Source organism: Bos javanicus, chromosome 13 (genome assembly GCF_032452875.1).
Source record: "Bos javanicus breed banteng chromosome 13, ARS-OSU_banteng_1.0, whole genome shotgun sequence".
NCBI classification, from domain to species: Eukaryota; Metazoa; Chordata; class Mammalia; order Artiodactyla; family Bovidae; genus Bos; species Bos javanicus.
The window spans coordinates 10,179,359-10,204,093 of NC_083880.1; the positions used below are offsets into that span (position 1 = coordinate 10,179,359).

The 24,735-nt window shown below is 46.6% G+C and overlaps 1 protein-coding gene and 1 pseudogene across 9 annotated transcripts in view; one reads left to right on the forward strand and one right to left on the reverse strand.

Annotated features, from left to right (window-relative positions):
- Positions 1–21,906, reverse strand: part of KIF16B (kinesin family member 16B) — a 308,034-nt gene extending 286,128 nt beyond the window's left edge. For 3 of the 9 annotated variants that reach the window (XM_061435659.1, XM_061435654.1, XM_061435653.1), the window contains exon 1: positions 20,355–20,477. In XM_061435659.1, coding sequence (XP_061291643.1) covers positions 20,355–20,401 — 47 coding nt within the window. In that variant the 5' untranslated portion in view covers positions 20,402–20,477. Of the gene's footprint in view, positions 1–20,354; positions 20,500–21,586 lie in introns of those variants that run through there. The other 6 variants (XM_061435656.1, XM_061435655.1, XM_061435650.1 and 3 more) reach the window with 5 other exon arrangements.
- On the forward strand, positions 6,701–8,198 carry LOC133258927 (bifunctional phosphoribosylaminoimidazole carboxylase/phosphoribosylaminoimidazole succinocarboxamide synthetase-like; annotated as a pseudogene).
- Positions 21,907–24,735: the final 2,829 nt, after the last annotated feature.

Consider the following 24,735-nt stretch of genomic DNA (forward strand, 5'->3'; position numbering starts at 1 on the left):
AGCACTCACCTCGACGTCAAGCCTGAAGGGCCTGAGGTGAGAAAGTCCTCTGATAGCCCCGTGCTTTCTGCAGTAGAACGGAGACAGAGCAGAACAGGCCTGGCCTCATTTCTGGGCTCTGCTGAGCGGAGAGTCCTGGCACAATAAAGCGGCCCCTCCTACGGCCACACAGGGGGAAGGAGGTCTCAGGTTGCACCTGGCCAGGGCCTACACCTCTTGTCTGGACGTCATCTCAAAGGCGGAGATGAGAAGCGGGGGAGACGGCCCTCCTTGCAAGGATTCTCACTGATAATACGGTGACATCGGGTGAGCAGGGCCCCTTCTGCTGCACTCGAGTCCTCAGCTCGCAAGTGTCGCCCTCCTGTTCTCTGATGATTAATCAAGCTTTTCCATGTGGCCTCCACTCTGCTGCACCATCCACGCTGCTTCTCAGCCCCTCACATTTCGTGGCTCTGTTGCTGGCCTTTTTAAAGCTTGGCAAATCCCGCTCAGCATCTGAAATAGAAGGCTCTCCAACAGGAGTGCCGAGACCTGGCCCCAGGCTTCCCTGAGTCACACGGGAAAGACACTTGAGAGCAGCTGTGTCTGCCTCTGAGGTTAAACAGGTGGATAAAATCACATCACACTGAAGCCACACAGAGAAAGCAAACTGCTGGTCTCTTCCTAGCAAATGCGACCTTAACAGAGCCCTGAGGAACCGCTCTCAGCTGCTCCCGTGAAGCCTCTGGGCGCTGCTCCCTCTACCCGCTACACTCACCGGTGCCCGCTGCAGGCCTGCTTGAGCCGCCTCTCCCTCCAAGGGCCTTTCCCAGCACCCCAGGTCTCAGCGAGGCCCTGAGCCCCATCACAGGCTTCCACAGCACCATGGGGCTATCCCACGGCCGCAGGGCCTGCGCGGGGCTGGAGCCCCCATCGGACTCCCAACATGCAGCCCAGCCGCTTCTCACAGTCTGGGGCGGGGGGCAGGGAACTGGGAGAGGTCCAGACCCTTTTCATAAAGATGCCGGGACACCACGTGCCTTTTCACTCTCACTCATGACTGCTCAGTGAAGTTTTCCAGAGGCTGCAAGATGTGCCATGACAATGTGCTCAAATATTCTTCTAAAAATGTCTGCTCTGGGGTTTCCCTGGTAGGTCAGGGGTTCAGACTCCACACTTCCAGTGCAGGGGACTCGGGTTCGATCCCTGGGCAGGGAACTAAGATCCCACATGCCACTCACCACAGTCAAAAAATTTTAAAAACAATAAACACTTTTTTTAAATATAGAAAAATAAAAGTAATATGTTTTTTACCTCCAATGTGGTAAAGATACTGATATAACCCACAAAACAAAAGCTCTCTGGGTTCATCAATAATTTTTAAACAATCTCCAAAACCTTTTGGGAACTGCTGGTCTAATACAAGACCTGGCATACAGCCAGCAGAGTTTGATCAATCTATTAATCAATCAATGACAGGGAAATGAAACCTCTTTCTAGAAATACACTGACATCTAGTTTGTAGTCTGGTAAAGACAAAAGATGGAGAAAAGAGGTGCCCAAGCGTCAGGATTTTTTGCTTTTTTTTTTTAAGTTGGCTCTTTCTTAAGAAACGAAAGAACCAGATTCCCCAGCTAGTTGGCGAGACAGGCAGGTGGATGGGTGGGAGAGGAGATGAATGAGTAGGTAGATGGGAGTGAGTGGTAATGAGGACGGAGGGTGGGTGGACAGATAAGTGGATGGATGGATGGGTGGGTGGGTGGATGGGTGGGTGAATGGATGGATGGGTGGGTGGGGTGGGTGGATGGGTGGAGTGATGGGTGGGTGGATGGGTGGATGGGTGGGTGGGTGGGTGGGTGGGTGGATGAATGGATGGGTGAGTGGATGGGTGGACGGATGGGTGGGTGGATGAGTGGGTGAATGGATGGGTGGGTGGGTGGGTGTGGTGGTGAATGGATGGATGGATGGGTGGGTTGGTGGGGTGGGTGATTGGATGGATGGGTGGGGTGGATGGGTGGGTGGATAGATGAGTGGATGGGCAGGTGGGTGGGTGGATAGATGAGTGGATGGGCAGGTGGGTGGATGGATGGATGAGTGGATGGGCGGGTGGGTGGACAGGTGGAGGGGTGGGGTGGACGGGTGGGTGGACAGGTGGGTGGGGTGGATGGGTAGGTGGGGGGGTGGCATGGGTGGGTGGATGGGTGGTGATGGGTAGATGGGTGGACGGATGGGCGGGTGGGGTGGTGGCCGCATGTGGCTGGGAAAGTAGGGCTGCTCCAATTCCAAGGCACTAGTTCCCACCCCTCTGCATTCAGTCACACCTGATGCCCACCCAGGGCTGCCTGTCAGTCTCACTCCTTGGCTTTCACACACGTTAGAAAAGTGTTACATCCATTTGTGAAACAGTTCCCATTACCTACAGAATCAGCTTTAAGTTATACCATTTCAGGATAACAAAAAGGAAGAAACGATAACGAAGTCCAGACGGCATGACCCCGGAATCTGGGCCTCCCGGCCCTGTGCCCGCGCTCAGAGCCATCTGAAGTTTCGGTCACGTGACAACACTGCAGCTCCCCAGTCACACTCCCTAGCCTGGGGCCGATGGACCCTTTCTGCTTCAAATGCCATCGCCTACCTTGTCTGCGCAGCCAACTCGTGCACAGAGTCCGGCCCTCAGTGGTGGAGTGTTCCGGGCTGTCCCTCCCAGCCCTGAAAAGGTGCTCCACTCAATACCTGTGCAGCCCCTCACCACCATGCCCTGAGTACCCACCATCACCCACAGAACTGGGGACATTCTTTGTGTCTACGGCTCCTACTAGGTCATGAGCTACTGGAGGGCAGGGATCGTGAGCCTGTACATCTCTGACAAAAGAAAAAGCCCAATAAAAACTCAATGGCTGGACAGATGCCAAGGTCACCAGAAAAATACCTGCTCTTCACCACATGAAGCCTATACAAACCACAGAGCTCCATTTCTGTTATAACATCTACCTGTAGACTTGAGCTCACATTGATTCTCCTTTATCACAACATATACTGCATTTTATTATCTACACAGAGACCCTAACACTAGGTGACAAGCGGACAAAGTCCACTCATTACTGAGTTATATAAGATTCTGCTCCATCATCACACTACTCATGTGAAATCCCAAAAGGCACAACACAAAATTATAAGTTACCACTGATTTGCCCACTCTGTGCAAGCACTTTACCGCCATGAATTCCTTACGCTGTGAAAATAACCTTACAAGCAGGTATCACTGTCCTCACTGTACAGATGAAGGAAGAAGAGATCAGAAGACTAAAGTATCCTTTAGAAAACCATGCAGGTAGTTACTGGCAATAGCAGGAGGCAACTCTGGGACCATCTGACTCACCTACCTTTCAACACCCATGCCTCTCTTGCACCTTCACTGAGCACCGTGTGAAAGTCTGGAATTATGAGGCAGTGAAATTTCTGTCCTGCTAATTTAATCCAGCCACAGTACTGAGATGTCCCTCCAAGGAAAAGATCCCACACAAAAAAAGCAGTTTCTCTTATGTGAGAGCACTTAATGTCTGCTGAGTGAAGGCAGAAATGAATAAGAAATGGAAAATCAATAACTACAAACATGGGCCAAAGCCTGAAAAAGACGGTAGAGAAAATAAATCAGATTTATCCAAGACCGATTATCAATAGCTGTCTCTCAAAAGTCAAGAGTAAAACAAAATGAAGAGGGAGAAAGATGGTAAAAGCACAAACAACCACAAAATCCTCTGACTCTTTATAATCAAGAGAGAGAGGAATTCCAGCCAAGATCAAATTAGAGACAATCAAATCCATTCCAGAGCACTTAGGTTCCAGGAAAGAAAGAATAAATTCCTTCCACTGGTCCTTTAATTCATTTATTAGTCATCAGAAAGAACAGAAAATCTGAGAGCTTTTAGTAGGACGTACAGGTTAAGTTAACACTAGAAATAAGGCTCTCTTGGGGAAAAGCCCCATCAAGGATTAAAGGTCCCCAACTGTCCTTTTCATTGACACGTGGAACAACTAATCCAACCAAGGGGTCAGCAGCTCAAATAATCAAGGATGTCAGGAGGCAAAATTCCTCAGTCCTTTGAGGAGACAGAGGTACTGGGGGCCTGGGAGGAGGGTACCTATTCTCACCTTTAATATAGTGTATCAGTACAGCCAAAGTTGGCCCTAAGAACAAGAGAAGCTAAAAAAGGAGATATTTTACAAGACAACTAAATGACTTGTGTGATCTTAGACCAGAGAAAAAGATAGTATAGGGGCAACTTGGGAAATCTGGATGAATCAGACCACTGAATAATACTGTATCAAGCTCCTTGCCTGGTTTTTAATTATACTACAGTTGCACAAGGTGAAAAATACATGGGAACGCTGTGCTATTTTTGTAACTTTTATACCTATTTCAAAATGAAAAATTTTTTAATATTTTTCAAAACAGAAGAGAAACATCTCAGCTGGATCACCATATATGAGCACCAGCCCAGGACTACAGACTTTTTTCTCATAGTTGCCCTTCTATCTGACCAAGCAGAGATAACTCCTATAAAAACACTAACTTTACAAAAAGGAAGCGAACAGGCCAAAACCTAATATTTTAAAAGCTATATCTCTACAACGTGCTTCATTTCTGAGCTAGTCTCCATCAACCTGAATGGTTTTTCTGGAAAGCTCCCTGGGAAAGTTTAAGTTCCACTCAGAGGGAACTCACAAAGTAATTTAGCTGTGCCCCAGGCTGAGTCACCTTGATGACTTAGACTCTGTTTAATAAACCCTGAAAATAAGGTTCTGGAGGTGCATCCAGGCAAGAGACCCCAAGACCATGAGGTACAAGGACTTGAGAAAGAAAGCTCCTGACAGTGGACATCCCATGGTCGGCTCAGGTTCCTAGATTCTTTGGCTGAAAATTCTCATTCTAAGCTTTATTTATCCTCTTGGGGTCAAAAGCCCAACCCCCACCCCCAGCTTCCCAGAGGAAAGAGGACTCACTTTCTAGTAACATCCTAATCTCAAAGTTCTCTCACATAGAAAAATCAGATTTTACCAAGTTCTGCTCTGAATAATGGATTCACTACACGAAGGTTTTCAAACTGCCAATTATAAAATCAGTTTAGTGGATAATAATCATCTTTTTTAAAAAAATGAAACGGTAGAGAGTACAAAACCTGAGCATGGACTGAGCTGATAAACGATTTACTGCAGACATTTTAAGTGCATCAGTTCAGTTCAGTCGCTCAGTCGTGTCCGACTCTTTGCCACCCCATGAATCGCAGCACACCAGGCCTCCCTGTCCATCACCAACTCCCGGAGTTGACCCAAACTCATGTTCATTGAGTCAGTGATGCCATCCAGCCAGCTCATCCTCTGTTGTCCCCTTCTCCTCCTGCCCCCAATCCCTCCCAGCATCAGAGTCTTTTCCAATGAGTCAACTCTTCGCATGAGGTGGCCAAAGTACTGGAGTTTCAGCTTTAGCATCATTCCTTCCAAAGAAATCCCAGGGCTGATCTCCTTCAGAATGGACTGGTTGGATCTCCTTGCCGTCCAAGGGACTCTCAAGAGTCTTCTCCAACACCACAGTTCAAAAGCATCAATTCTTCGGCGCTCAGCCTTCTTCAGAGTCCAACTCTCACATCCATACATGACCACTGGTAAAACCATAGCCTTGACTAGATGGACCTTTGTTGGCAAAGTAATGTCTCTGCTTTTGAATATGCTATCTAGGTTGGTCATAACTTTCCTTCCAAGGAGTAAGCGTCTTTTAATTTCATGGCTGCAGTCATCATCTGCAGTGATTCTGGAGCCCAAAAAAATAAAAGTCTGACACTGTTTCCACTGTTTCCCCATCTATTTCCCATGAAGTGATGGGACCGGATGCCATGATCTTCGTTTTCTGAATGTTGAGCTTTAAGCCAACTTTTTCACTCTCCACTTTCACTTTCACCAAGAGGCTTTTTAGTTCCTCTTCACTTTCTGCCATAAGGGTGGTGTCATCTGCATATCTGAGGTTATTGATATTTCTCTCAGCAATCTGGATTCCAGCTTGTGTTTCTTCCAGTCCAGCGTTTAAGTGCATAGTCCTGCACAATTGTCATCAGCCTTCCAAAGCACAAATGTCCTTCATTGGAAACATGATTAACCCTTTTTCACTAACTCAGAGGTAGAAAAATGTTTTAAATGAACTTATACTCACAAGAACTTTTATCAGAAAATCTGAAATGTTCCCACAGGCAAAAAAAAATAAATAAATACTGTTGAAACGGAAGGCAAAAACTTTTCCTGCAAAGTATTTCCTTCAGATATGCATTAGTTACAAAAAGGAAAAAAATGTAACAATACGGTGGACACCACCTTAACCAAGGGACCAAGGTCAATATCACCAGTAAAGAGACACACTGGCATTATGAACCCCCATGATAGGAGACAAAGGGCACTCACGTGGCATTCTACAAATTCTCCACACGCCAGAACCGAATAACTTCTCTTTAGTCATGACAAAATGGCAGAGAAATTCAAACTGAGGGACATTAAGAACAAAGCTAGAGCTCCGGGGTCCAAGTTCTGGGAAGGTTAGGGACCCGCGATATTCCATGGCCGCGGAGATGTTCGAAGAGACCCGAAGGGGGCGCTAGGGGTCACGCGGCCATGCCAGGGACGTGTCTGCGGGCGGTGCCTCGCTCCCCCGCCCCGTGAGCCTCTCTGATCGCGTTTCTTTTCCAAAGTCCTGCGTCTCTTCCCAGCGCGGCCGAAGCCTTCAGACCTCTCCGGACAATGGCTGCAGTCGAAGTACTGAAGATTGGTAAAAAACTCTATGAGGGTAAAACAAAAGGAGTCTACGAATTGTTGGATAGTCCAGGAAAAGTCCTCCTGCAATCCAAGGACCAGATAACAGCAGGAAATGCAGCCAGAATGAATCACCTTGAAGGAAAAGCTGCAATCTCAAATAAAATTACCAGCTGTATTTTTCAGTTGTTACAGGAAGCAGGTATCAAAACTGCTTTCACCAAAAAATGTGGGGAGACAGCTTTCATTGCACCTAAGTGTGAAGTGATTCCAATTGAATGGGTTTGTAGAAGAATAGCAACTGGTTCTTTTCTCAAAAGAAATCCTGGTGTTAAGGAAGGATATAAGTTCTACCCACCTAAAGTGGAGATGTTTTTTAAGGATGATGCCAATAATGATCCACAGTGGTCTGAGGAACAGCTAATTGCTGCAAATTTTTGCTTTGCTGGACTTGTTATAGGACAAACTGAAGTGGATATCATGAGTCATGCTACGCAGGCTATTTTTGAAATACTGGAGAAATCCTGATTGCCCCAGAACTGTACACTAGTTGATATGAAGATTGAATTTGGTGTTGATGTAATCACCAGAGAAATTGTTCTTGCTGATGTTATTGATAATGATTCCTGGAGACTCTGGCCATCAGGAGACCGAAGCCAGCAAAAAGACAAACAGTCATATCGTGATCTCAAGGAAGTAACTCCTGAAGAGCTACAGATGGTAAAGAAAAATTTTGAGTAGGTTGCAGAAAGAGTAGAGTTGCTTCTGAAACCAGAAAGTCAGTGCAGGGTTATAGTATTGATGGGCTCAAACTCTGATCTTAATCACTGTGAAAAAATTAAGAAGGCTTGTGGAAATTTTGGCATTCCATGCGAACTCAGGGTCACCTCTGCCCATAAAGGACCAGATGAAACTCTGAGGATTAACGCTGGGTATGAAGGAGATGGAATTCCTACTGTATTTGTGGCAGTGGCAGGCAGAAGCAATGGTTTCGGGCGGTGTTGTATGGTAACACTGCATATCCAGTTATCAGCTGTCCTCCTCTCACTCCAGACTGGGGAGCTCAGGATGTGTGGTCTTCTCTTCGATTACCCGTGGTCTTGGCTGTTCAACCATCCTTTCTCCAGAAGGATCAGCTCAGTTTGCTGCTCAGATATTTGGATTAAATAACCATTTGATCTGGGCCCGACTGCAGGCAAGTGTATTAAACACATGGATTTACTTGAAGCAGGCTGACAAGAAAATTAGAGAGGCCAGTTTATAAGAAAGAACATCACTGCATTTTTTTAAGGAGGAAAACTATAATATTCTGGTTTAGCTGCCCCCCCAAAAAAATCAAGATGGAAAGATTTTAAATCATTGAGAGAAAAGTAAAATTTGTAAGTGAATAAATGCTTTTCTCAATTCAAAAAAAAAAAAAAGAACAAAGCTAGTGGAGGTGATGGAATTCCAGCTGAACTATTTCAAATCCTAAAAGATGATGCTGTTTAAGTGCTGCACTCAATATGCTAGTAAATCTGGAAAACTCAGCAGCGGCCACAGGACTAGAAAAGGTCAGTTTACACTCCAATCCCAAAGAAGGGCAATGCCAAAGAATGCTCAAACTACCGCACAATTGCACTCATCTCACACGCTAGCAAGGTAATGCTCAAAATCCTTCAAGCTGGGCTTCAACACTCCATGAACTGAGAACTTCCATATATCAAGTTGGATTTAGAAAAGACAGAGAAACCAGAGATCGAACATCTGTCGGATCATAGAAAAAGCAAGGGAATTCCAGAAAACATCTACTTCTGCTGATTACACTGAAGCCTTTGACTGTGGATCACAAAAAACTATAGAAAATTCTTAAAGAAATGGGAATACCAGACCACCATCCCTGCCTCCTGAGAAACCTGTATGCAGGTCAAGAAGCAACAGTTAGAACCGGACATGGAACAATGCACTGGTTCAAAACTGAGAAAGGAGCACATCAAGGCTGTATATCATCACCCCGCTTATTTAACTCACATGCAGAGTACATCATGAGAAATACCAGGCTAGATGAAGCACAAGCTGGAATCAAGACTGCCAGGGGAAAAGTCAATAATTTCAGATATGCAGATGATACCATCCTAATGGCAGAAATCGAAAAAGAACAAGAGAGCCTCTTGATTAAGGTGAAAAAGAAGCATGAAAAAGCTGGCTTAAAACTCAACATTCAGAAAATGAAGATTATGGCATCCAGTCCCATCACTTCCTGGCATAGAGATGGGGAAAAAGTGGAAGCAGTGACAGACTTTATTTTCTTGGGCTCCAAAATCACTGCGGACAGTGACGGCAGCCATGAAATTAAAAGACGCTTGCTTCTTGGAAGAAAAGCTGTGACAAACCTGGACAGCATATTAAAAAGCAAAGACACCACTTTGCCAACAAAGGTCTGTTTAGTCAATGCTATGGTTTTTCCAGTAGTCATGTACAGATATAGAGGGGTGGACCATAAAGAAGGCTGATCTCCTAGGAGATCAAACCAGTCAATCCTAAAGGAAATCAACCCTGATTACTCATTGGAAGGACTGATGCTGAAACTCCAATACTTGAGCCACCTGATGTGAAGAACTGACTCACTGGAAAAGACCCTGACGCTGGGAAAGATTGAGGACAGGAGGAGAAGGGGCTGACAGAGGATGAGATGGTTGGATGGCATCACTGACTCAGTGCACATGAGTTTGGGCAAACTCTAAGACAGTGAAGAACAGGGAAGCCTGGCATGCTACAGTCCATGGGGTCACAAAGAGTCCGACACAACTGAGCGACTGAACAGCAGCAGCTACTAAATAACTCACTGGCACTCTCTGGAGTCTCAGAAACTGTCACTGACCAGAAGAGTTTAAGGAGACAAAGCAACTAAATAGCATGTGGGATCCTGCACTGGATCCCAAAACAGAAGAAGGATGTTAGTGGGAAAACCATGTCCAGTTACCAGGGTTGCCCTTGTTAATACCTTGGTCCTAACAACTGCACCATGGTTACATACAAAGCTGATTCAGAGGAAGCTGGGGGAAGCATATATGGGAACCTTACTGTATAACTATTTCAAGTTAAAAAAAAAAAAAAAAAAAAAAAACCTTTTTCCAAAGAACAAGAGTGTTCTGTCCCATAAACCACATATCACTGAAAAATAGTGTTTTACCACCAATTCTCTAACCTTAAGAGATAAACATAACAAATTTTATATGTATTGTGTATAATTAACTTAATACACAGGCTTCCCTGGGGGGTCAGATGGCTAAAGGATCTGTCTGCAATGTGGGAGACCAGAGTTCAATCCCTGGTTGGGAAGATCCCCTGGAGAAGGGAAGGACTACCCACCCCAGGATTCTTGCCTGGAGAACCCTATGGATGGAGGAGCCTAGCAGGCAACAGTCCATGGGGTCACAATGAGTCAAGCTCAACTGAGTGACCAACACTTTCAGTTTCACTTTTTCAACTTCATACACAGGGAAAGCCCAAAGCCTCCTTACCGAGGCCCTTCCTTGGCCCGCTCCTACCTCCCCATCCCCTAACATCTGACAGGAAGATCATCAAGATTCCCCTGCACTCACAGGGAGCGACGCGAGGCATCCCAAGGATGCTGATTCCTATACGCATCCACGAACTGAGAGACTGGGGAGGAGGGGACAGTCATTAATGCAGCAAGTACATTCTGAGTGCCCATCCCTGCCAGGCACCGTTCTGGGCCCCTGGAAAACAGCCACGAACAAACCTGACAAGGTTACCAGCTTTCATGGAGTTTACACTCAAGGAGAGAGACGATAAACAAGAAACCAAACAAAAATCCTTTCACATGCACACGCACAAAACTCAATCACGGTAAATGCCATGAAGCCGATGACCAATGCAGTTGATAAAGACGTCTCAGAAGAAGTGGTATTTGAGCCAGGACCTGATCTTTCTCTAATCCCCAGTTTCCTCATCTAGCAAGTGGAGCTAAAAATATTCACTCCTGTGGACTGTTGTCAAGAATTAAATTAGATAATGATGGCAAAGGATTTAGCAGAGTTCCTAGTGAGTGAGTGCCTAGACACAGTAATTGGTGCCAAAAATCACTTACCAACAAACACTATTACAGTGAAGCACTTTCTCAACTGGCTTTAAATTCTGTGTTGACATTTGCTCCACGTGTCTATGAGTGGACTGCTGATCACAGAAAAAGTTCCTTCCCCTCCCCTGGGCAGCAACAATGAATAATGAATATACCTGGGAAAGAACAGAGTAGGAAACACAAGCTCGGTGCAGAGTCGGAGGAAGTGAAGGGACGCACCCAGGCCCCTCTGGCGGTCCCTCCCGTGTCTGGTGAGAGTTACTGGGCTGAACCCAAGGGGAAAAGGACTACCTTTCCGTGAGGGGTTTCTGCGGGCTGCTGTCTGTAACTACAGCGAGACAGAAGGCAATCCAGGCCATCGAGAACAGAGGGAGGCCCTGCCCTGGGGAGGGGATGGAGGTGCTGGGGCGTTGTCACATCGGCCCCAGGCCAGAAGTATTACGTATTTCCTCCCACAAAACAGGCCTTAGCAAGATTACATCCCAATTCCAGGATCCACAAAAACAGAAAAAGCTACTGAAATAATTTAGAAAATTAATTGTGAAATGAGACTGTGTAGGCTAAATCAGCTTTAGACCAAAGTGCTCTCTCTACATTGCACCACTGGACATTTCAAAATAACCTCTGACACAAACACACACACACACAGATGCCATGAATAAAATAAAGCAAATTTTATTATTCAATTACACTTACTAAATACTCAAGTCACTTAACATTATTTCAAACTTCTGGTACTCACATGTGCAAGTGCATCACACATATTAAGATAGTTTTAAATTTTGTGTATGAAAAACATCGCCAGTCATTTGCTTCATGTTACTTGTCAAGTCCACCTGAAAGTGGAGGAAGTCAAGTCTTACCTAAAAGAAAGGAAAAAGCCTCCATCTGCCCCAGACTCCATGAGTCAGGGTCAGCGCCAGCACAGCGCTCCCCGGGGAGTCTCCCCAGGGCCCCACAGCTACCCACCCGAGTGCCTACTACCTGGATCCCCCACCAGCATCCTAAGCCAACTCAATTCACCACGGTGGCCCTTTACTCTGACCTGCTCAGCCCACATCCTAACCTTGGGAAAGGTCATGCCTCTACTTAACAGGGCCCCAAGCCACTCAGTCATCTGGCTCTTCTCCTCTCTACGCCCTACTGACTGGTCTTCAAGATGTTTCTTGCAAATGCAAAATACAGGATATAAAACAGTTATACATTATGTTGCTACACAATCAGGAGAAAGAAAAAAAAAGACTGGATTCAAATGCACCTGAATTTTGGATCATCTCTGAATCATGAAATTATACACAATTTTCGATTTGATTTCTTGAGTACACTTTTTGCACACATTTTTAATAAGCACACGGTATTTTCACAACCAAAACAATATTGTGAAAGTTTTTTCAGGGTCCTGTTCATAAGTTTCGATCTCATGCCCTTTCCTATTACTCAGAACTCCAGCCTCATCCAGGGTCCCAGCCCTCTCAGCCACACTCCAGTTCCCTGAACGTGTGCCCACTCCACAGATAGCTGAGGCCTCGGGGCCCTGCAGCCCAGGAAGTGGCAGCAAAGTCAGTGGGATAACGGTGTATACAAGGCACTTAGCACCGCCCTTGGGAAATAGTCAACCAATGCTCACTGTTGCTGGCCATAGTGGTGTTTCTCTACACTGCTATTGGATGAAACTTCTGAAAGTCCATCAGCAGCTCTCAGCGCCTAAAAAGAGCAACCAATATTTACAGAGCGCTTACTCTGAGGCCTGATACTGTTAGCAAGGGTTACTTCATTCAAAAACCATCTCAGCCCCACGAGAGGGCTCCTGCGACAATCTCCACCTTACAGGTGAAGAAATGGAAGCACAGAACACCTGAGTAGAGTGCCAAGACCCAGAGCAAGGAAGCGGGAGGACTGGGGTTCAAACCCAGCCCAGCCCAGCCTTCCTGTCTGACGGAACTTTCCACGAGGACAGACATGCCCTGTTCCACATGTAGATACTGAGCACTTGAAATGTGACTTGTACAGCCAAGAAACTACATTTTACATCTTATTTAATATTAATATGAGCAGCTGCACGCAGGCAAGGGCTACGACGCTAGCCAGCACAAGACAGGACTATAAAAGCCCCAACTCCCAAGCTGAACAAAGAAATGTCCTCAGAACACCCTGCCTACCAACCTCTCAACCAATCCTTACCCAAATCTCCAGTTTGTCTAAGATCCCCGGTAACTGTATTTGGTGCCATCTGCCAGGCATCCCCGCCTATCCTCATCTGAGCCTTCTGTACTATGGGGGGGGAACCCATTCTCCACCATGACCGAGCTATGTGACCTCAGGCAGGCTCTCTGGGTCTCTGAGCCTTGCTCCTCATCTGCAGAATGGAGGGACTGTGCTGCCTTTCAAAGGGCATCAGTCAAGAACTTCACAGACCCTCTCTAAATGGTGGTCGCTGACACCCCTTCTTCAGGGCTCAATTGAGTCTCTACCCTCTCATCGAAGGGACCCTGGGAAGCTACAGACCTCTGCCTCCAACCTCCAGAACCCCGAGGTCCCCCTGACAACCACACGCAGATTCTGTTGCTGCCAGCGTGTGTGGCTGTGGCCCTGACTTCTCCGCCAGCAGCCCAGCCGTCCCCTGAGGCCAACAGCTCTGTCATCAGCGAGCCCAGGACAACAAGTCCCCGGGCGGAGGGCTCCAGAGGGAGGCGGAGCCAGATCAGCCCGCTTGATTATCTGGGGCAGCCGTTCTGTTTCCCCTCTGTCAAATGGGGGTGAAAAGCCTCTGTCAGTGAGTTGGTGGGAGGGGGAAAGGAAGTCCCCAAGGTGAAGAAGTGAGCACGTGCCTGGTGCAAGGCGAGGCAGCAGCTCAACAGACACAGCCCACCAGAGCCTGGTGCCAAAACAGATCGAAGAGGCCTCCGCAGAGCTATCTTCCCCGCCACACCTGCTCTCCAATGGGAAGACTTCAGCAGAGCCTAACGACATCAACCCCAGTCAAACAACCACTGGCATTTTTTCTTTTCCTTTTAACTTGACAGACATGACAGCAAATTCTACCTGAGAGGCTAATCGGGAAGAGAGGCTGAGAACCGTCATGGATAGAAGGTGTGGGGTGGACCTGCCTTGTCAGATGAGAAAGCGCATTACAAAGCTAACATCTGGTCTGCTGCCAGCACTCAACAAAAAAAAAGTGGGGGGGAGAACATTTTTAAAATACAAGTTGTTGCATAAAGGTACAATTGTGAAATTCTAATAATAACAGCAGCCATGGCAACCCACTCCAGTACTCTTGCCTGGAAAATCCCATGGATGGAGGAGCCTGGTGGGCTGCAGTCCATGGGGTCTCAAAGAGTCAGACACGACTGAGCGACTTCACTTTCACTTTTCACTTTCATGCATCGGAGAAGGAAATGGCAACCCACTTCAGTGATCTTGCCTGGAGAATCCCAGGGACGGCGGAGCCTGGTGGGCTGCCGTCTATGGGGCCGCACAGAGTCGGACACGACTGAAGCGACTTAGCAGCAGCAGCAGTCTTCACAGAGCCCATGCTATATGCCAGGCACCACGTGTAGAGCTTTGCCCCATGCACGTATCTCTTCTGAACCTCATGAGTGTTCTTCACACTGCCAACTGCGACTCATCAGTAGATCTTCAAGTCAATTTAGTAGACCTAAAAATAGACATGTGGGGGGATTTCCCTAGTGGTCCAGTTGTTGAGACTCCGGGCTTCCACTGCTGGGGCTGTGGGTGCGATCCCTGGTCAGGGACCTAGGATCCCACATGTCCCAAGATGTGGCCAAGAAATTAACTTTTTAAAAAACTTTAAGAGAAAATTTTAAAAGAGACAGAATAGAATAGGATAAAATTGAAACTATGAGTGAACTGCATGTAACACTTCATAAATCTTTTACATATCTACAGGGCTTCGATTTTAAATGTGTTTCTTATTGTGAGTCATAGTAAAAAGTATTTGGAAAAGACCTTGTCTCACAGAAGATTTTATAAGGTATATATAATTATCGTCACCATTTTGCAGATGTAAAAATTGGGGCTTAGGACAATTAAGTCTCTTGTTCAAAGGTACCCACCTGGTAAATGACAGCTAAGACAGGAACCCAGGCTGTCTACCCTCAGACCCCGAACATGTAACCCCAATAGATCAACCAGATAGGATGGATGACCCTGAAAAATCACCTAGTGTTTCCAGGAAAAAACAAGCAACTGAAACCGACGGGAAATGGACAAATTAGTTCCCCAATTATTATTTTGCTGGCTCTTCAGAAGGTTAAAAAAAAAAAAAAAAATCTATCTTGTAAGACTGTAAAAATGAAACCAGTGAAAAAAGAAAAGATGAGGCATCAGACCAGGGGGAGAAATCACCAAGAAAAAGACAGAGACAGTACATAAATAGTAAGCTTTTGCCCACAAAAACTATGAATGAATGAAGTGTCTGCTGACATTTTATTCGTGTTATAAAGCATAGCTGTGACTGTCTAGGAAACTGACTTTTGGACAAGCTATCTTCTTCAGTCTGGAAAATGGCATGATAATCACAGCCTCTACCTGTGATTAAATGAGGTTCTGCACCACTGGTCCAGAGAAAACGCTCAATAAAGGGAGGGGCTGTTACTTGATGGAACGCAATGGCTTTTTCAAACTTCAAACTACTACTTCTGCCACATAACAAAAAACCACAAGATAGTGCTGGGGTTCAGGGTGGGCCACCCCAAAATTCACCTCCATGACATATTGATTGTTTTACATTAAAGTTACTTACGAAACGGCCAATCTATGAGGGATACTCTGGCCCTCCTCTCTGTCTCCCTGAAAGCAAGAAACCAATCTCCACATGAAAGGCAGACCCCCTGTCTGTGGAGGTGGGAGGACACCCCTACTGCCAAAGATGGGGATTCTGGACCTTGTTCTTCTTCAATGTGCTACCCCAAGGGGCTTCCCTGGGGGCTCAGCCAATATAGGAGGCGCGGGTCAGGAAGATCCCCCGGGGAAGGAAATGGCAATCCACTTCCGTATTCTTGCCTGGGAAACCCCATGGACAAAGGGCCCTGCTGCTGCTGCTGCTAAGTCGCTTCAGTCGTGTCCAACTCTGTGCGATCCCATAGACAGCAGCCCACCCACCAGGCTCCCCCGTCCCTGGGATTCTCCACAAAGGGCCCTGGTGAGCTACAATCCATGGGGTCACGAAGAGCCAGATGCCACTTAGCAACGAAACAACCACCCCAAGCTCAAACCCTGTTCAGACTCCTCACTAATTGGGCACACAAAACCTAAGGTTCTTTGACCTCTGTCAATTCTTTACAAGTTTGTTTCTTTTCCGCCTGTTAACCTTCTGTCAATTTCATTATTAGACCAGCCACTAAGAACTCACCAAGAGGGAGAGGAAGAAGTTTCCTCCTCCTGGATAATTAGTAAAAAGAACGCATCACATTTCGTCCTTAATCAAGCAGTGGGTGCCTCTTCAGAGGACTGGTGACCACACAGGCTCCTGGCTTAGAGTCAGTATCTCACCCCCTTGCCCCATCCTTCAACAGGATGCAACCCAACCGCCCTATCACCCCAGGCCTCTCCTTCCTACTGGCTGCTTCCTGTTTGCCTGCCTTCAGGGCTTGCACCCTTATTTGCAAAAGCCAAGACAGGGAACAACTTAAGGGTCCATCAACAGACGAATGGATAAAGAAGACGTGACCGACAAACACACATAAATATGAATATGTGAGTATTACCCAGCCATGAAAAAGAAGGAGATCCTGCTATCTGTAACAACATAGATGAATCTTGAGGGCATTATGCCAAGTGAAAACAGTCAGAGAAAGAGAACTACTGTATAGATGGCCCTTACACGTGGAATCAAAAAAAAAAAAACCAGCAACAACTAGGTCAAAGGAATTCGATTTGTAGTTTCCAGAGGCAAGGGATAGGGAACAGGGGGACTGGATGATGGGCGTCCAAAGTCACAAACTTTCAGTTATAAGATAAATAAGTCCTGGGGATATAATGTACAACATGATGACCATAGTTAATACCTCTGGAAAGTATTTAAAAGCTGTTTTGAGAGTAAATCCTAAGAGTTTTCATCACAAGGGAAAAAACATTTTTTTCTTTTTTTTGGAACAATATGAGATGATGGATGTTAACTAACCTTATTGTGGTAATTATTTCACAACGTATACAAGTCAAGTTATTAGGCCGTATATCTGACACTTACAAATATGTCAACACATCTCAATCAAACTGGGGGAAAATTCATTTAACAACTTCCTTCAAACCTCCTGAACAACGAGCTAAAAATTCTTTCTGTGGCGCCAATGACTTCTTGGATAACTCTTTAAAATTACATAAACAAGTTTTGAATTATTAATTATAAAACTACCAAGAGCAAAGTAAAAACTCAAACAGTCTTCTATCCTGGCCTAATACACTCTTCATCAGCCCTCCTCCGCAGAGTTAGCTGTCAGGCTTCTTGTGAATCACTCTATACAGATACGGCCGTGTGTGTGCATTTTTAACATTTTTAACATTCACACAACTCACAACAGTGTATGCATCTGTGAGAACCTTGCTTTTCTTATCTAATTCTCTATCTTGGAACTCTTTTTAAGACAAAGATCCTAAGAGTCTTTTCTAAGTATTAAATTGTACTCTGCCAAATGACTTGGCCACAATTTTAAAATTCCCCCATTACTGTACATTTAGGTCATTTATGATGTTTTTGTTGTTGTTATACAAAGAATGATGCAGAAGTATCCTTATACATACATCTTGGTAGATAGGAATACAATCTATAAAATAAAATCTTAGAAATGAAATTTCTCAACCAAAGAGTTTATAAATTTCATATCTTGACAGCTACTGTCAAATTTCCCAACATGGAAGTTTCAAAGGTGTTGACCCTTTATGATCCCATCACCAACACTCAAAGTTCAGCTAATCACCAATCTCATCGGTGAAAAATGGTTTCTTACAAATATTATAACCTGCAACTCTTTCCTTATGAGTTAAGCCAAGCATTTCTGGTTGGCCATTAGTATACCTCTTTCCACTTCACTGCCAACTTCCGGAACATTTTCTCTCCTTGAAATTGCTCTTTGGAAGGTTATCAACACTCGTCTCCAAGACCAAAGACGTACTGGCAACAGCAGAGCACCATCTTGGCAACACCAGACACCAGCAACCACCGCCTCTTCCAGGCGCCTTCTCCCTTCCCTTCACAGCCATGTGCTATGCTGGTTCTCCTCCACGCCTGCAGGCCAGTCATCTCCCTGGAAACCTGCTGAGAAGCATATCCCAGCGCCCAGCCTGATTCCCTCTTCTTCTGATGGTAAACAGTCTTTTTTTTTAATCTACTGTATATCTGTGCTTTATACAGAAAAATAAGGTTTCTAGGTATTTCCCTGGTGGTCCAGTGGCTAGGATTCCACGCTCCCAATGCAGGGGGCCTTGGTCTGATCTCTGGGTCAGCGTATCAGGATACTAGATCCCGCAAACTAGATCCTACATGCCAAAACTAAGACCCAGCACAGCCAAATAAATAGATAAACAAAATGTTAAAAAAAAAAAAATTTCTCCTCCTGAGAAATCTCCACCTCACTGTAACATTCTTAAACTGTCATCCATGTGCTAAAAATTTCCAAATGCCAATCCTCAGATCACCTGAGACTCGTGTTTTCTTCCAGTCTTCTCAACAACAGCAAAGAAATGGATGTCCTTCCGACACTTCAGACAGTGAACCTCGTCAACACTTGGGGGAGCACTCATTCTAGCGGGACACTGTGCTTGTATTTGACATTTATTGCATCTCCTGAAACTCACAAACCCAAGAGAACACACCTTCCTCAAACCTCTCCCACCTTCTTAAGCATCAAACCTCAGTTATTGACTATTCTTCCCCTCTCCCCAAGTTCCCACCCAATGAACTGCCAACTCGTGTCAATTCTGCCAGCAAACTGTCTCCGTGGATCCTTCCAGCCTTCCCATCCCCACCTGTAGCCAGACTTCTGCCTCCTCGTGCTCAATCGCTCAGTCGTGTCCAACTCTTTGACCCTATGAACTGTAGCTTGCCAGGCTCCTCTGTCCATGGGATTTCCCAGGCAAGAATACCAGAGTGGGTTGCCATTTCCTTCTCCAGGGTATCTTCCTGACCCAGGGATCAAACACAGGTCTCCAGCATTGGCAGGCGCTAAATAAATGCTTTCTAGTTACTCAATACAATCTTGTAGCATGTGCTCCAAAGCTTCTTTAGTTCAAAGAAGGAAAAGAACTTTCACATGTTGTACATGTAAATCCAAAATAAAGAACAATCTTTTAAAAACATCTAAATGGGGCCCATTTGTTTTGTAGGACTGAATATACATAGAAATGCATATATCTCACTTACCAAAAAGTCAAACTTCTTCCCTAAAAAGCTTTAGAAATAACTTAAAAATCACAAAAGCACAGGTTTCCAAAAGCTACAAATCAGGATAACGACTCCCTATCTGCCAAAAGAAAAACATAGTCAGGTGAATTAAAGAAGGTTCTAGCAATCTCTTGATTTTATAATCCTCTGATGCCTCAATCAGCTGTCAGAACTAACAAACAATGACCTCCAAAGTCAACACAAGAAAAGTAGCAAAGGCCATATGGCAAGTTAAATGCTCAACTTGCTTGAGAAGCCAATAAAAACAAATGGCCTTGTGTGAACTGCTCCTATCAACTGGGAAGGACATATCCCATTTGGATCCACTTTATTCTTTAAAGTTAAACCAATTTAAAAAGTAACTATTCTAAAGCCAGTGATTATAGTCACTGAAAAGGAAGAACAGATTATTCTTCAGAGAATGTAGAGTCAAATCATTCTGAAAAGCATCACTTAGTGGAAACATTCAAGATTAAATTATAACCACCTCCCTATTAACATCGGCAAATTTCAAACACGTGTACTTAAGTGTCCTTGAATTTTTTCTCCCAGGAAGCAAAACTTACTAAAGTTTTCCCATCCACTCTTTAAGCTGAAGTTAAGGATGGCGAAACTACTGATCAGAAGAAGTCAAGGTTCACGTTCGGTGAATCATAATCATCTCTTATTAAGAAATTAAAAAGTTACACCGATGATAGTGAGAGAACTTCTCAGTTGGCACAATTGAGGGGACTTTGCCTCACTGCTCTGGTGCCCCGTAACCACGCTCGTGAATTTACACCTTCAGGAAAGTGATCCCTTGATGCTTTTTAAAGGGGGAGGGTGCAAACTTCCTCAAATTCTCGGGACCGGGAAGAGTTGACAGGAATCTTCACGGCGCCGTAAACTCTTTACCCCCCGAGTGTCCTCCGGAGCAGTGTAAAAGCGAGAGCAAAGCTTCAAGTTGCCCCAGGCCCCCAGAGGCCATCACCGGGCCCGGGGTGCCGGGGACAGCTCTGGACCCCAAGTCCAGGACGGCTCTGGAGGGGAGCTGGACACCAGCTCCCTCCGGGTGAGGAAGCGCGCGGGAGCCACCTGCGCCCCAACCCCTGTACTCACCTGCGATTCATGGGCCGGACCCTCACGGCCACCTTGACCGAGGCCATCGCTCATCCCGGCCCGGCCCGCGTGCGCCCGCGCGATCCCGCGCCCGCCGCAGCCCGCGACTCCCGAGACGCTGCCCGCGGCTCCCGCCCCCTTCCCCGGCCCCCGCCCCAGCGCTCGGGCCGGACTCCACGGCAGCGGCTGCCCTCCGGCCCCGCCTCTGAGCATGCTCAGAGCGGCTCCAGCCCGCGTGATCCGCGCTCCGCGCTCCGGCGGCGCCCGGGCGGCGCGCAGGGGCGGAGCCAGGGTGCCTGGGAGCCGGTTCCGAGGTCAAGAAATCAGGTAGTTCGAGCCTCAGGGCTGCTAGGGACGGGGCGATTTCAAGAAAGCCTAAAACCCAACCTCATTCCTTGAAAAAACTGGGAGGAGGCAGAAGAAGAGGAGTTCGCAGCAATTTAGAGCCAGCTCAAGAACCACAATCCTGAGGTCAAATTACCAAAAACAGTTTTTCAGCCCTAACCAAGGACCTGGCTTTACCCCACCGGGAAGGAGTTAACTCATCCAATTTAAAACCGGAGCACAGAGATTATCACAGCTTGATAGTGGGCCACTGCTCAGGTCTTCTCTACTACTCTGAAGCTGTCTGAGCCTGTGTTCTGGACCCTTCAATTCAGGGATACGAAGAAATGAAAATAAAAAGGGTACGGCAAGAATGGCTATATGGTCTGAAACCAGATCTTAATTGGACTTTTTTTGCACTTATGTTACAGTTGGGGCTTCCCAGGTGAATGAGTGGTAAAGACTCTCCCTGCAGTGCAGGAGATGGGGGTTCCATCCCTGGATCAGGAAGATTCTCTAGAGAAAGAAATGGCAACTTGCTCCAGTATTCTTGCCTGGAGAATTCCAAGGACAGAGGAACCGGTGGGCTACAGTCCATGAGGCCCCAAAGCGTCCGACAGGACTTAGCGACTGAGCACATATATGTTACAGTTCCGTCTTCAAGGAATTAGGGGTGGGAACGACTCTCTCCCGGGGTTTAGGGTCTCGGAGAAGTGAAGTCCGAGGTCCTATCCCGGCTCCTGTCTGCTCCCCTCTCCCGAAGAATGCACTCTTTGGGGCATTCGTTCACACACACCCAAGAGCCCATCTATGAGCCACAGGCCACATTAACCAAGACATCAATTCTGCCTTCCTCCACTGCCCCACTCTGGGCCTCTCAGCCCACCCATCCCAGCCCCACGACCCACCCTTCCTGCCTCCGGTCTCACAGCTGAAGGGGGGTGGGGGCAAGCAGGAAAATTCACAGAAGGCAGTGCCCATACTCAACAGCCAGTGTGCCCCCACGTTCCTAATGGAGCCACAAAAGGGTGCTCTGCCCTCATCTCCTCCTTGCCGGTGTTTCACACCCCCAGGGCACCCAGAGAGCTGAGAGGGGGCGGGGGGCGGGGCACTGCTCTTCCACAAGCCCAGCTATGATGGGGGCCCACAAGAAGTGGAGGCTGGGTTCCTGGGTTTGAGCTTCGGCTCCAGCATTAGCTTTGGGTAGCCCAGTCTGCATTATTGGGCGCCTCTAAGGCTCTTGCTTTATCTACCAATCAGGAAAAACCTCTGGTTGTTGGTTCACGCTTTGAGAGGATGCCTGCAAACATGTGACACACTTAAACAAGTTATCGTAGCGTCAGTTCCCCGAGAGCCCTGACGCTGGCCGGGAATCAACACCCTGCGAGTTCCTAGAGCCCAGAGACCCATGGCTTTTCCCCTTTGGGAGCACAGAGCTGGGTGCGGAGTCGACCACCAAGAGGCGGACAAACTAGGCGCACCGGAGTCCGGAGCGGGCCGGGCATGCGCAGTAGCGGCGGACGGGGTAAAAACAAGGCGGAGAAGCTCGCGCGGCGCCGGGGATACCCGGGCAGGGGCGGAGCCAACCTTATATGGGAGCTGCGCGGGGACAAACTGCGCGCTGGCCGCCTTCCTGGGGGAGGGGGGCGCGTCCCATCGTCTGCGTGAGCCGCCGCCGCCCCTGCTAACGACCACTCTATTAAGGTCGGGGGCTTCAGTGCACAGAGCAGGCGAGGGGTCCAGAACCGACAAAGCCAGCCCAATTCTTAAAGACAACAAATTACACAAGCTTGCAGGAGGAGTTCAAGATTAAAAGCTGTTTTCTGTGTCTAGGGCTTCACTGGTTGGCTCTTCGGAAGGTTTTGTTCATTCATTCATTTCCAACACCCTGCTCTTGCCTCTAAGCCCTCTACCCCTTCGTGACTTCGCCATTTGACGAAACAGACCAAAGCAGTCCCGCAGACACTTTGGCCTCACCTAGCACTCCTGGAACTTTTGAATGTGAGGCTGTAAGTCTTCGACTCACGCTGGGCAGGATGGGACAGAGACTTGGCCGGAGAACATTTCTTTCTAACCCAGAGTGAAAGAAGTCTCTCAAAGGGAAGACGAACGACAAGATAAGTAGGTGGCTCTACTTGTCAAAAGTAAACAGCACGTTTCTGGAGTACTTTGCAAACAATAATGCTTATACAAGTCACCTGGGGAAACTTGTGAACTGGCAGATTATGATTGGACAGCTCTGGTGTGAAACCTGAGATACTGCTTTTCCAGCAAACTCTGTGGGTGCAGCTGGTCTCACGTGGCCTAATTTATGGGGCCCGGGGCTGGAGGTTGGGCTCAATTGGGATTACTGGGAAGCCTGTGCTTCTTTCTCTTTCTTAGCCTCGAAAAGTTAGCCGAGGTTTCTTAGTTGGGCGAGGCAGCCTTTCAGGATGGCAATCCCCGCGACTCTGTTGTAGCTCAGTTTGCCGATTTCCCGAATTGGTCAAAGGCAGCAAGTCCAGCACCGGTGTGGAGGGCGTCCCCCACCAGGAGCAGGTACTCATGAGAGACACCAAAATTACAAGTCTACCAGGAGGTCCCTGAACTTGGATTGGGGGTTGCGGGGGGGGGGGGGGGTGGGGGGGTGGGGGGTGGGGTGTAAATATCTGTTACAGCCTCTAAGTAAAACATATTCACTAGTAATACCGGAGATTTTGACACCTCTAGAAATTATGGATTTTCCTGTTCAATTTTAATTGTTGCAGCTTTCTCAAATTGTTAAAAGTCACTGTTACACTGAAATTGGTCCTCATTAGACTGACACTACATCTTGTTATTTAATATAACCACATGTGTTAGTCTATCACAAATTTATCTTTTTTATATCTTGCTCACTGTGTTTCGTTAAAATTGATTTTCCTTTCCATCCCGTGTATTTTGTGCATTTAAAAAGGTTATTCTGAAAATGGCATTTCACCAGACAACCAAAAGGGTCCAGGGCACAAAAGCATTTCAGAATCTACAATTTGGAAATTCATTTCACTTGGATGAGTGAAGGGCAATTCTAGTTTCAAAAAAAAAAAAAATTGAATGGTGATGGAGGGAAGAAAAGATTCTGAGGCCTATGTTAAAACCTGAATGGGGGGCTTCCCTGGTGGCTCAACGGTAAAAGGAGCCCCTGCTAATGCAGGAGACACTAGTTCAATCCTGGTAGGGGAAGAGTCCACATGTCGCAGAGCCACTAAGCCCGTGCGCCCCAACTATTGGGCCTGTGCTCTAGAGAATGGGAACTGCAACTGTTGAGCCCACATTCAGCGACTATGGAAGCCCGCCCGCCCTAGAGCTGTGCTGCACAAGCCACTGCAATGCCAAGCCTGGGCACCACAGCTAGAGAAAGCCTGGGCAAAGCAACAAAGGCCCAGCTCAGCCAAAAATAAGAAAATAAAATTGTAAAACAATAAGACCCCAAATGCTATCAAATAAGAATGGAGTATTGACCCCATCACCCTTAAAGCCATGTGTGTGTGTGTATGGTTTGCTTTTGTTTGCTTGTTTTGATGTAGCCTGTTTGGATCTTCATTTATTGTTGAATTCTTTTTCTTTTTTTCCCTCTAATGTTTCACAGTCCTGTACTGCCAAATAGTTGTGACTCATGTAAACTCCCTGAGATTTAGCTTCTTCATTTCAAAGTGAGATCGCATTGAAATGTTTACTCCACTGCAAAATATTTGAATCATCTTGAAATGCCATTATCAGGAAAAAAAAAAAAACACCACACCACACTCCTATCTGCTGTATATACAGTTATATATTTTTCCTCTAGTCTCTAAGGAACAAAGTTGATTTACTCTCTCACCAGTATGACTTTTTCAAAACCTTGAGAAACAGCAGACTGGCACACTTCAATTGGAACATAGAATACAACTGACATCTCAGAAACCCATCTGTTTTTCTGTTTGCAAGTACGGACTTCAAGCATTATATCACATAGCACACTTAATATCTTCATGTGGGTGTACATCATGGGACTTAAGTTGGATTTAGGAGGTATGCAGTGAGCCAAAAAACTATTCTT